The sequence below is a fragment of the Panthera uncia genome, chromosome D2, assembly GCF_023721935.1.
Source record: "Panthera uncia isolate 11264 chromosome D2, Puncia_PCG_1.0, whole genome shotgun sequence".
In the NCBI taxonomy this organism is placed as follows: domain Eukaryota; kingdom Metazoa; phylum Chordata; class Mammalia; order Carnivora; family Felidae; genus Panthera; species Panthera uncia.
In genome coordinates this window covers 22,691,438-22,703,829 of record NC_064818.1, presented here as the reverse complement: position 1 = coordinate 22,703,829, position 12,392 = coordinate 22,691,438, and the positions used below count along the sequence as shown (strand labels likewise).

The window sequence follows — 12,392 nt, the reverse complement described above, 5'->3', positions numbered from 1 at the left end:
AGCATCTGTGCTCACTTAACTCACTGGTTCTCATCAAATTTGTACTGGTAATTTCTTATGGTCTTGTTACCTTTTTGTCGCTCTTGGAAGAAATTTTAAATATATTTGATACAGCATTTTCAATAGTTGTCAGTGGGAAGATTGGTCTGCACAATCTACCCTTCTTACCCAAGATTTGAAGTCCGCAATATTATTAGCATTATCAATTTTATCACAAAATCTAGCAGATGAAGTTTATTGTCATTTCATTTGTGTCAGTTCTCTGATTATCAATATTGCCATCATATGTTGAGTGTCTATTATGTATCAGACACTGTTCTATGAAATATTATTCAGCCTTAAAAAAGAAGGAAATTCTGCAATATGTGACAACATGAATGCCCCTTGACAACACCACACTAACTGGAATAGCCAGTTGCAGAAGGACAGACACTGCGTGGTTCCATTCACATGAGGTATCTACAATAGGCAAATTCAAAGAAGCACAAGAGTAGAATGGCAGTTACCAGGGGAAAGAAGGAGTTGCTAATTAACAGGTATAAAATTTCAGCTATGCAAGATGAATAGGTTCTAGAGACCTACTGTATGATGTAGAGCCTATTGTTAACAATACTGTATTGTGCATTTAAAAATCTATTAAGAGGCGGGGTGCCTGGCTTAGTTGGTTGAGTGTCTGACTCTTGATTTCGGCTCAGGTCATGATCTCACAGTTTGTGAGTTCGAGTGCCACGTTGGACTCTGTGCTGACAGTGCAGAGCCTGCTTGGGATTCTCTCTGCCTCCCCCTCTGCCCCCCCCCCCCCCGCTCTTGGGCACACACGCTCTCTCTAAATAAATAAATAAATAAATAAATAAACTTAAAAAAATCTCTTAAGAGGATAAATCTTCTCTTAGGTGTTTTTACCACAATAAAATGTAAATAAATAAATAAGTAAACAAACAACCAAAGAAACAAACAAACACTTCTAAGTAATTTTCATTCCTAGTTGTCTGTGGGATGTGTCTATAAAGAAGCATTACCATGAAGTGATTAATGGTGTGGACTGTGGCACCAATCAGCCTTGGACTCATATTCTAGTTCTAGCACTGTCTAGTTCTGTGACCTTCACAAGTTCTTCATTTTATTGTCATTTACATTTTACAGATGGGTAAATTGCAGCCTAGAGAATATAACATGCTAGGTCATGTAGCTAGGAAGTGGGTGAGCCAGACTTTAAATAATCCAGGACAGGCTGTGCTCTCTCTGCTATGCTTTCTGGTCAGGGATGATGACTATTAAAGCACCTGAAGACTCAAAATACTATCCATGTGTGAATAATGGAATTGATGATGAAAGGCCCCATTCTTTCAACCAAATCATCCGAAAAGTTGAGGAAAAGAATACAATTCATAAAGGAAGCATTAATTTTAGCAGTGATTCCTCAGTTGTCTTCAGTGTTCTGTAAGATATTACTAGACTCTTGTTCAATAAAATACTCATGGGTAGATCAGCATGGGCACTGTGTGGTATGGCTCTTTTTTAGAGAAATGCAATACAGACTCACACACTGTGAGAAGTCTGAGACTGCGCTTAAAACAGTAACACCCAAAACTGTGGGCACTGGAGTTTGTGGACTCCACAGAAGAAAGTTAAAGAAACAATAACCCATATGCCTAACTCTTCATAGGAGGTATATTCCTAGAATGTGTATGAATTAAAATCTTGTAAATCAATCCTATTTGGAAAAAGAAGAAATATTCTAATTTAAAGGAAACAATTTTATACTGAAAAAAAGCCACCCTCAAATTTATTCATTAATATAAATCTATGTTAATACATTGGGTTTTCCTGAATAAAGTTATGTCAGTGTCTGTAAAATCAAGAGGAAATAACTATATTTTCTAAAATTTATAACTCAGTTTTATTATTCTTGATAATTGAAAGGAAAAGCTAAAATGGTATCTTCATCATCAAGAAATTTTTATTCTTTTTATGAAACAATGAAACCACATTGTGAAGATTGACTCACAGGGAACTAAGATGTTATCTGGATTCTTTCCCTTGCCTGTGTTTTGTTTTTGTTGTTGCTGTCATTTTTAAACACCATTTTGTTCTCCATTTGAAAATATAAATGAATTAGATAAAATCTTTAAGTAGTGAAAAGTTAAATTGCTTTTTCACTTCCTGTTTCATTTCATTTTGTCCTAATGTCGCCCTTGGTTAGAAAAGAAGAATTAAGCATTTGGATTAGATAATTTGTGCAGGGATGGAGGCAGCACTGAAAATGGAAAGGGCGTGGTCTGGGGAGTGAGACTGCCCTGGATATGAAATAACAGGAAGCTGCTATGTGACAGACACAATGATAGATGCCATTTCCACATTATTTGATTTTCACAACAGCCCTCCTTCTGAAGATGGGCAGTATTTTTAAACATGAAGACTTGGTCCTCAGCTGGGTTAAGTGACTAGATGGATGCCATGTTTCCTGTCAGAAGTAGAGAGAAGAAGCTGTGACTCTGCACTTCATCCACGGTGGTCCTCAGCTGTGAAGAGACCCTGGTCAGAATGGATAGGTGATTGCAGAGTATATGGCAAGGGGTCTGCAGAAAAAGGAATTCTACATCCAATATTGCTTTCCAAGGACCATAGTCAGGAGGAAATTATTTTTCTCTGCATGCTATGAAATCTAAACTTCTTTTACTGGAGAAGCACATTTGTTACGAGTGGTACTTTCCAGGATACATTAGTGATGGAACAAACTTTATGAACTCGTATGAAAAGCTAATCATCATTTATGGTTCTATTTTTTAACAAAGTGTATCCTAACTTAAAAATAACTAGCCTACAGATATTTAGAACATAAGCCATCCATAAATCTAGGATTGCTACATAAAGAAATTTGCTTTCAAAGTTTAAATTCATAAATCACAAAGTTGATTTCAGATGTTTTACTCAGATGCCTGCTTTTATCGAATTTTTATTTCATTTCCTGCCTATTTTAGAAAAGGAGTTTCTCCTATATCTATTTATTTATGCCTGTGTTTTGGAATCATTGCCTGTGTTCTATTTATGCATTTATTTTTCCAAGGTCAAACCCTTTATTTCTGAAAGGTAGCAGCTTTACCAAGATATTAGTAAAAAAGATTTGAATAGTCCCAGACAATTTGTTGTGCTCTATTCTTAATAATGAGCAGGCAGGTTGTTAAAAACTTTTTTGTTTTCCTTTGTGTACTTTATTTAGGCACATCTTTTTCATGTAACTGATGTACCAAACCTTGGCATGGCATCTGTATATAATTGTACTTTTACCAAAAAATGTTTCATTTTCCAGAGTTATTTTCCAGAGTTTCCAGATTATTGACTTTGGGGTCAAAAATCGTAACAACCAATGGCTAGCAATTTTATAGGCACTACCAACAGGGATGCACTGAAAACTTTGAAAATCAGTTTTGTGTGGTCCATTGTGGGCAAAGGGCCACATATTGGGAATCAATTACACAATGCTTTCTTTCCATGCAGATGTGAAGGCTGTATGTCTATCTACACACTACATTAAGGGAATATCTTAATGTTTTTTGAAAGAACTTTTTTAAACAATTGCAAACTTACAAAAAAGTTACAAGTTAAATGTCAAGATCTTTTTCCCAAAAGAATTTATGAGAGCAAGTTTACGTGATTCTCCACTGCCTCCAAATATGTTATTATATATTTCCTACTAATAAGACATTGGTTACATCACTACCACTATTCCAAGTCAGTAAATGAATATTAATACATTACTACCATTTAATCATCAAACTCTATTAAATAAAGTATTGCTTCTTGTCCCAATAATGTCTTTTATGACAGAAGGATCCAGTGCAGAATCATTCATTGCATTTAATTATCACGCTTCTTTTAGTTTCTTTCAAACTGGACCATTTCTTCTGTCTTTTCTTGGCATTCATAACATTGACATTTAAAAAAAACTTTATGTAATGTTTATTTATTTATTTGGAGAGAGATAAAAAGAGCAGAGGAGGGGCAGAGAAAGAGAGAGAGAGAATCCCAAGCAGGCTCCATGCTGTCAGTGCAGAGCCTGACATGGGGCTTGAACCCATGAACCACAACATCAGGACTTGAGCCGAAATCAAGAGTCAGATGCTTAGCCAACTGAGCCCCCAGGCAGCCCAATAACCTTGATATTTTTAAACATCATAGTCAGTTACTTTGCAGAAGGTCCCTAAATTTAGGGTTGTCTGATGTTTTCTTGGGATAAGACTTAGGATATGCATCTTTGGCAGGAATATCACAGAAATGATACTGAGTTCTTACTGAGTTCTGTCAAGTGGCATGTAATTTTGATTCATCTCAATACTGATAATTTTTACTTTGATCACTTGATTAGTGTGGTGTCCGCCCAGCTTCTCTACTGTAAAGTTGCTCTTTTGTTTCCCCTTTGAAAGAACTTTTAATATGTATTTTGTGTGGAAGAGGGCGGTGGCTTGAAACTATGTAAGTGTATGTCTTACTGGTCTTTCAATTTATTCATTTGTTTATATCAATATGGACTCATGTTTTCCTGTTTTATTCAGTGCATCATAATCTGTTAATATCATTGCTTGTTTTAAGGTTCAAGTTGTCTCCAATCTGGCCAATGGGAACACATTCAAGAAGGGTTCTGTTGTCTTTTTGACAGTGTTCTCATCATGAGTACTTCCTTGCTTTATGGCATAACAAGGTATTTCAGGTTCATCCTGTACTTTCCTTGCCCCAGTCATGGAATCGGTCATTTCTCCAAGGAATGCTGGTTCTTTGTAATGGAAATAATATTTAGAAGACATGAGCTGGGCTCTAGATATATTAGAGTGGTACTGTTAGAGTGTGGCTTTCCACGGGCGCTCTCAGTGGACACAGCCGTACACATGCTTATGTGTTTTGTCCTGTATTTCCTAATCTCTGTATGTTGGAAATCATGAGTCCATACCAGTGCATCCAGTTCTAATCTAACAGCACAGAGTTCATTCTACACATTTGTAACTCCTTTTTCTGACAGAAAGAAACCTGTCTTTTGTACCTTTAATGCATTTTCTTCTTTGATCAGCCTTCCTGAAAGCAACCATTCTTTTATCTCCCTTGAATAGATACTCTCTTCTCCTTGTTGGAGCTCTGACTCCTCATTCTAGGCTGCCTCTTGCCCCGTGTAGACTCTCCTTACCTTGCTGAGGCTCACACAGGCCTGGCCACCCCAGGCTTAAAGTTCCCCTGCCTGGCTGCCCTCTCCCTTACCTCAAGTGGACACCCTCCTCAGCTGGCCTGTGCTCTGACACCCCATGCCCACTGCCTCTGTTCTCAGATGCCCCCCTCACTGGGCTCTGACACACTTTTCTGGGTCACTGAATGTGACCTTGCTGCTCTCAGACTCCAACTGCCATGGCTGAGTCACCTGCCAAATATGCACACTCTCCTTACTCTTTGCATTCTGACTCCTCACATTGGGCAGCCACACCATGTAGACATCACTCTGCTTGGGCCTTGACTCCCCACACCAGGCCACCCCCTGAGGAGAAATCCCCCATAGGCTGTGTCCCACGTGGTCCATCTTCCTCAGCCCATTCAGGCTCTGACACCTGGTGCTTGACAGCTGTCCTACTCACCATTCCCATCCTTCCTGGCTCCAGCACCTGGCATAGGTGCCCGTGGGGGTGGGCTCTACCTAGTGACTTACAACTGAATTGTGCAGTAAGGGAAGGGAAAGAAGAAAGGCCAAGAGGCTTATACAAGCATTATCTTGAAATTGTCCTCTGAAATGTTATGTTCAGATCACTTTATTAGATATTACAATGAAAATCAGAACACGAAGTAGAATTTGACATATAAAAATCATTTTATTAGAATGTTTTTTATTTTAAATGAGTTTACTTATATGCCCTGAACTACCTTCATTGGTTAAATACTTTAAGATCAAACCAGAGATCAAGAGACTAAAAGCTCCACGTCTGTTTGGGTAAAAGCATTATCAGTTTAACATCATCCTGTCCTATTTTCTCATATTTGATTTTTTTGTTAACAGTGGCATCGCTGTTTGAGTATGATGAGCCTTTACATATGTTCTTATACACAGCAAAAAAAATTGCAAAATAGAAAAAAAATGAAAATGTATAATGACCTTAAATACACATGTTTGTAACTTGCTTTTTTTTCTATCTTGTTTAACTAGAGGAGTCTTCATTTTGGCTTCCCTTATACGGCAACATGTGCTGCCGCCTAGTTGCCCAGCCAGCGTGCGTGGCTAAGGATGCATTTGCAGGATTTCTACATCAGCAGGTTGGAGGACTTTGAATATCCTACAATTATAGCTACAGTCTAGATCTTAATATACTGGCAGTTTGGTCTTCTGATAATGAAAAGTATTATTTTTAAAGTGTTCCTTTAAATGGCCATTTTCCCAATGTTAGGCATAGAATGGGGGTGAGAAGGTGGGAAGGGGAGGGGTCTAATGCAGGCTTGATGGCTAAGGAGCCACTTCCAGGTCCCTCTGCTTCATAATGGCCGTAGCAGGACAATCAGCAGCAGGGACCCCTCGTGGAAGCAGATTAGGGCTGTTCCCCACCTTTCAGAGAAGGCCTTCCTGGCAGACAGCTTTTGGCACACTTAAGGCCTCTGGGCTTCCAAAGTTGCTTCTGTGGCACCTACTCCTGATTTATTTATAACCACAGTTATTTACATGCAGTAAATAATTAATTACGGGCTTCAGTGAATCAATACCTTTTTAAAAAAGATTCCATTAAGAGGAAAGAAAATTTGCATTCTTACAGGGTAGTCAACATTTTCCAGTATTCTGAGAACAGTAAGGGAAAATTATATTTTGAGTATTGAGTTATTTTTATAATTTTTTTGAGTTATTAGATGGATTGCTGTGGAATTTGAAGCACTAATTTTTAATAGACTAGCTTTTCTAAAACTGCATTGATTTATGATCCTATATGTGTAAAAGTTATGTGGTAATCATTACCTCCATTTGCTTAATGCTTTTGAGAATTCCAAACCTTTCTTCTGTGATATTAACTTACTCTTTCATTTTGGACTATTGACTTATTGTACATTAAATTAATGGGTAACTCTATCACATTAAAAAAATTTTTTTAAACTAACACAACTTTGGTAATTTAAGTATTTTGTTGAATTTAATGTTAAGATGATAAATAATGATTAAGGTTGATGGCTTCTTGAATTTTTTTTCAGCAAATGGTAGAAAGCCTGATTAGTTGGAGAAGGTTGTACTGTGTTTTAAGAGGGGGTAAACTCTATTGTTTTTATACACCAGAAGAAATTGAAGCCAAAGTGGAGCCAACTTTGGTAGTGTCCATTAACAAGGTAAATAAAACGCTGTTTTGAAAATAAAGACATAACATTTTATAGTTTGTTCTTTTCCATACAATTCACATTATTGCCACCTTATGAAGGAAAGGGAAGGAAAGGAAATAGGTTAGTTCATAAAGATAAATTAATCTTCTCTTTTTCTTCTATTACAGAGCTTATCCAGTAAAGGAAATACTGTATATTTCCTAAGAAAACATAGTAATTGGAAATCTATACCAGTAAATAGATTTTAAAGCAGAGAATGTAACTCCACATTAACAGGATATTTAAATTTTTCATGAATTTATTTAAGAGATAATATAAACATAAACTGACAGCTCATATTACAGTGATGCTTTTTCTAGAAAGTTAGTATTCAAATGAACCCATAAAAAGATATTCCCGGGTGTACTTCCTGATTTCTTAGGGGATTGATGGGCAGTTGTCCAACCTTCTGTCAGAAAAGGAAAGCCTGATTCTCTCTCTCCCCCTCCCCCCCTCTCTCTTTCTCTCTCTCTCTCTCTCTCTCTCTCTCTCACACACACACACACACACACACACACACTTATCGCATGATCTTAAATTTATCTTCACCTGTTACCTAAATCTAGTGTTTATTAGAGGGTTCCTCCCCTTTTGGCATTCCTACTCTAGAGCACTTCTTGGCATTTCTAGAGCAGAGTATCATGTTTTCTGTCCATAGTCTATACTTACTTGTTTCTAGTTGTTTTACTTTGCTTGTTTTTGCTTTTGGAGTGGTTGAATTGAAGTATCTGGTAAAATATGAACCATCACATCTGTTAACTGTACATGTTCTGCTTGACTTGAAATTATCTTTTGAAAAAACATAAAGTTGTATGTCTTGAAAAACATGTGGATACTGTTTTACTAATCTATAAAGACTTGAGTTAATTTCTGTGATCATTTCCAATAATGACATTTAGTCCATTTCTATCCTGCTTTTAGAAATTATACTGCTTTTTCTTAAAGGAACTTCTTCAGTGAGACCTTTTACATTAAGGTCCACTTAATTGATCTGTGTTGTGTTTTAGAAAGATTAGTGTTGCTCTTAAATAATATAGCTCAATATTAAAACATGGTGAATTTATTTTAGTTTAGATAATTAGGTTGGTTTGTGAAAAGTATATTTTTTATTGGAAAATTGATATATTTTTTCATTACTTGCCAATGTTTTGTTTTGTCTTGTCTTGTTTATGCAGTGTCCACTTTTGCCTGGTCTTTTGAAAATTGCAGATGTGCAGAAAAGTTGAAAGAATAGAATAACAAACACCTATATACTTTTCACCTAGAGTCTTTGGCTGTTGTTAATATGTTGCCATATTTGCTTTCTCTTCACATAGTTTGAGAATTTTTTCAGAACCATTTGAAAGTAAGTAGCCCACAGCATAACATTTCTTCCCTGGAATATTTCAGTATGTTTCAGCTAAAAACAAGGACATTTCCTTCATGACTGTATTATTTACCACAGTCATGAAATTTACTGTTGATAAAATATTATCTAATATATAGAGAGCAAATTGTCCCTAAAATGTTCTAATTTTTCTTTATTGTTTGATCTAAGACCCCCATCAAGGATCACAAACTACAGCTGGTCACCAGGTCTTTTGATTGTTTCCTTTTTACCTAAATTGGACCCATCACTCATTGCCTCTTTTTTCTTTTTTTGTCTTTTACTATATTGACATTTTGTAAAAATCCAGGCTAGTCCCTAAATCTGTTTTTGACTAATTGTTTCACTAGATTCGAGTAAATATTTTTGGCAAGAGTTCTGCATAGATGATTTTATCTAACCTGGTTTTCACTAGGTAGCTAGGTAGTGAAAAATGGAATTCTACCGATTTTTTTCTTACATGTTGTGCAGTGGAATATGGATAGTCAGACAACAAATTAAAATGTAGTCTAGACAGATGATATTTTAAATTCATTTATTTTATTTGAAAACAGTCTTCAAGGTATTCATTTTACCTTATCAGTCCTTTATGGTAGACAGAGCAGGTAAGTCAGCCCTGTTTTATAGGTATGTTATTTCTGTTTTACAAGTGAAGAAACAGACTCACAGATCAGATAGAACTTGTCTAGCTAGTAAGTAAAATTATATGGCTCACTGTTTTTCTGTTTCCTTACAGACATACTGCTAGACTAGATTTGGAAGGCAAAATTAGACTTTTTCCCATCTCTGTACCCACTCTGAATAAGTTATGAGAGTAAAAACAGCTCTGAAGTGAGGTTTTGAGTCTGAGGCCACAGTTAACTACCTACCTATAGGCAATGGCTTAGACACGTATTGAATCTTTACCATTTAAATTTAAGAGGCAGTTATAATGGAACCCCTTTGTTACTGTAACCAGTGTATTTTCTTGTCTGATGACAAGGGTGTAATTCCAAACAAGCAGTTAACAGTGTTTACATGGTCTGGCTGAATTAATCTTTTTTCAATTGACTCATTTTTCCGTGTAGTAATAAAAGCTGGTGGCCTGGTGACTGATAGGATTCTGTAGTCAATCAGCTCCATTATTAAGATGACTAAAATCACCATACTTAGAAATCCCAGTGGTGGTTCCACAATTGACCATTACAAATTCACAGGAAAATGATTAATCTAGTAATTTGTATAACCTCAGCCTTAGACTTGGGGCAGTATGGGCTGTATTTGACCCTGACGACCGATGACATAAATTGTCATTGCACATGACTTTTGTCTAAAGTACAAAAGAGAATTTTAAGATTAAACCATGAGGTAAGGGTTAGGTCGAGAAGATTAATATAATCTAGTTGCTGATCTCAAAGATTAAACTGATAACACAGTCTTCCATTCTCTAGCTTTGTGACATTGCTGTCTTAATTTTCTCCAGGACTGACTCCTGCCCTTTCTCTGTAGCAGCTTTTCTCTTTGCAGTTCCTACTTCTACCTCAGGCTTCTTTTGAACCCTTCCATTTACCTGAAAACTTCACTTTTAACAGTAAATGCCCTGGTCTTCTTGTTTAAATATGACTATCTCAGTCAAGAAATGTATTTGTTACTTCTGTAAACCTGGCCGTTATGTAATTACATCTCCTATTAAAGTAATTTTTACTTATTTTTTTCTCAACTTAGAAAATTATTCAAATTTATAGAAAAGTTGTAACAATACTATAGTGACACTTTCATACCACCTAGCTTTAACAGTTACCATTGTTGTCATCTTTGCTTTATCTCTTTTTTTCTTTTGGGGGGGAGTTTAAATGTTTTTTAAAAAAATTTTTAATGTTTATTTATTTTTGAGGGAGAGAGAGAGAAAGAGAGAGTGTGTGTGAGCAAGCGAGGGGCAGAGAGAGAGAGGGAGACACAGAATGGAAGCAGCATCCAGGCTCTGAGCTGTCAGCACAGAGCCCTACGTGGGGCTCAAACTCACAAACTGCGAGATGCTGACCTGAGCCCAAGTCAGAGGCCTAATTGACTGAGCCACCCAGGTGCCCCAAAACAAAAGTATTTAAAAAATTTTTTTTAATGTTTATCCATTTTTGAGTGAGAGAGAGAGAGAGAGAGAGAGAGAGAGAGAGAGGGGAGGGCCAGAGAGAGAGGGAGACACAGAATCGGAGGCAGGCTCCAGGCTCTGAGCTGTCAGCACAGAGCCCAATGCAGGGCTCAAACCACGAACCGTGAGAACATGACCTGAGCCAAAATCAGACACTTAACTGACTGAACCACCCAGGCGCCCCATAAACTCTTTGTATTTAGTTTTAATTTGCTTTATGATGGTATAGTTGACATAAAATAAAACTCACCAATTATAAATGTACAATTTGATAATTTTGACAAATAATATACAGTTGTGTAATCATTACTACAATCAGTATTGGATTATAGGTTTTTTTAAGCTTTTTTGTGACAACATTTAAGTTCTACTCTCTTGGTAAATTTTAATCATACAGTAGTGTTATCAGCTATAGTCACCCTCAGATCTTATTTATCTTACAGCTATAAGTCTCTAAAGTCTCTTATCTGTATTTTTTGCTGACCATTTGAACATAAGTCTCCAACATTGATACTTTATCTCTGAATACTTCAACATGCAACTCTTAAAAATAGGACCCTTAAAAAAAAGTGTGTTGTGTAGATGAAATTACAATACCATCGTCACAGCTAGCCAAACTGACAATAATTCTCTTATAACTTCTAATATCCAGTCCATATTCAAATTTCCCCATTTTCCCTAAAGTGTCCTTTTAGCTTTTACTTTCAATCTAGGAACATTCAAGGATTGTACATTCTTCTCAACTGTAAATTAGGTCTAGAGGTTTGCTTAGATTCATTCTAAACATTACTTACAAGAATATTTCATGCATAATGGCAAATACTTTACAGGGCATTCTGTTCAGAGGTACATGATGCTGGGTTGTCTCATTTTGGCAATGCCACATTTAATGACTTGGTTAAGGTGGTGACTACTAACTCTCTCCTGCATAACGGTAAGCCATCCTCTTTACTATTAGCAAGTAATCAGTGAGGTGATAGTTTGGCACTGTTTGTATATCTTTGTTGTCCAGTAGTCTTTCACATAATGGTTTTAGCGACCGGATTGCCCTTGTCTGAATTGGTTATCACACTGGAGATTGCATATGTTGTTCTCACAATACCCTTCATTCTACATGTATTAGCTGGCATTCTTTTATAAAGAAGGACTTTTTCTCATCAAGCAACAATGAATTCCAGTCCCTCCTGAAATGGCAGGATAAAAGCTTACTGTTTTAATTACCAATTTTCAGAGTAAGGAGTTGGTATTTTGGTCTTGTATTGATATTGGCAGTATGTATCGGAGCAGCATTACTCCCTCCAGAAGAAGCAAATGAATGTTGTGTCTATTGTGTTCCCCCCGGATTAATGGTAAACTCATAGATTTTTATTTATTCAATGTTTTAAATTACTTGATCTTAAAATATAAGGTAGGTATTTTAATTGCTTGACTTTGGAAATTTCTATGGGATACATGCTAAACAGGATCTTTGATAAATGCCAACTTGGTATTTTCTGATATGTAGAGCAGGTAAGCACCAAATAAACCTTTTTTTAA

The 12,392-nt window shown here is 36.4% G+C and overlaps 1 protein-coding gene across 1 annotated transcript in view; it reads left to right on the top strand.

Annotated features, from left to right (window-relative positions):
• The window catches only part of RTKN2 (rhotekin 2), a 72,422-nt gene that overhangs the window by 44,822 nt on the left and 15,208 nt on the right, over nt 1–12,392 (top strand). The window contains exons 8-9 of the mRNA XM_049645105.1: nt 6,179–6,285; nt 7,204–7,335. Of these exons, the coding sequence (XP_049501062.1) occupies nt 6,179–6,285; nt 7,204–7,335 (239 nt within the window). The remainder of the gene's footprint in view (nt 1–6,178; nt 6,286–7,203; nt 7,336–12,392) is intronic.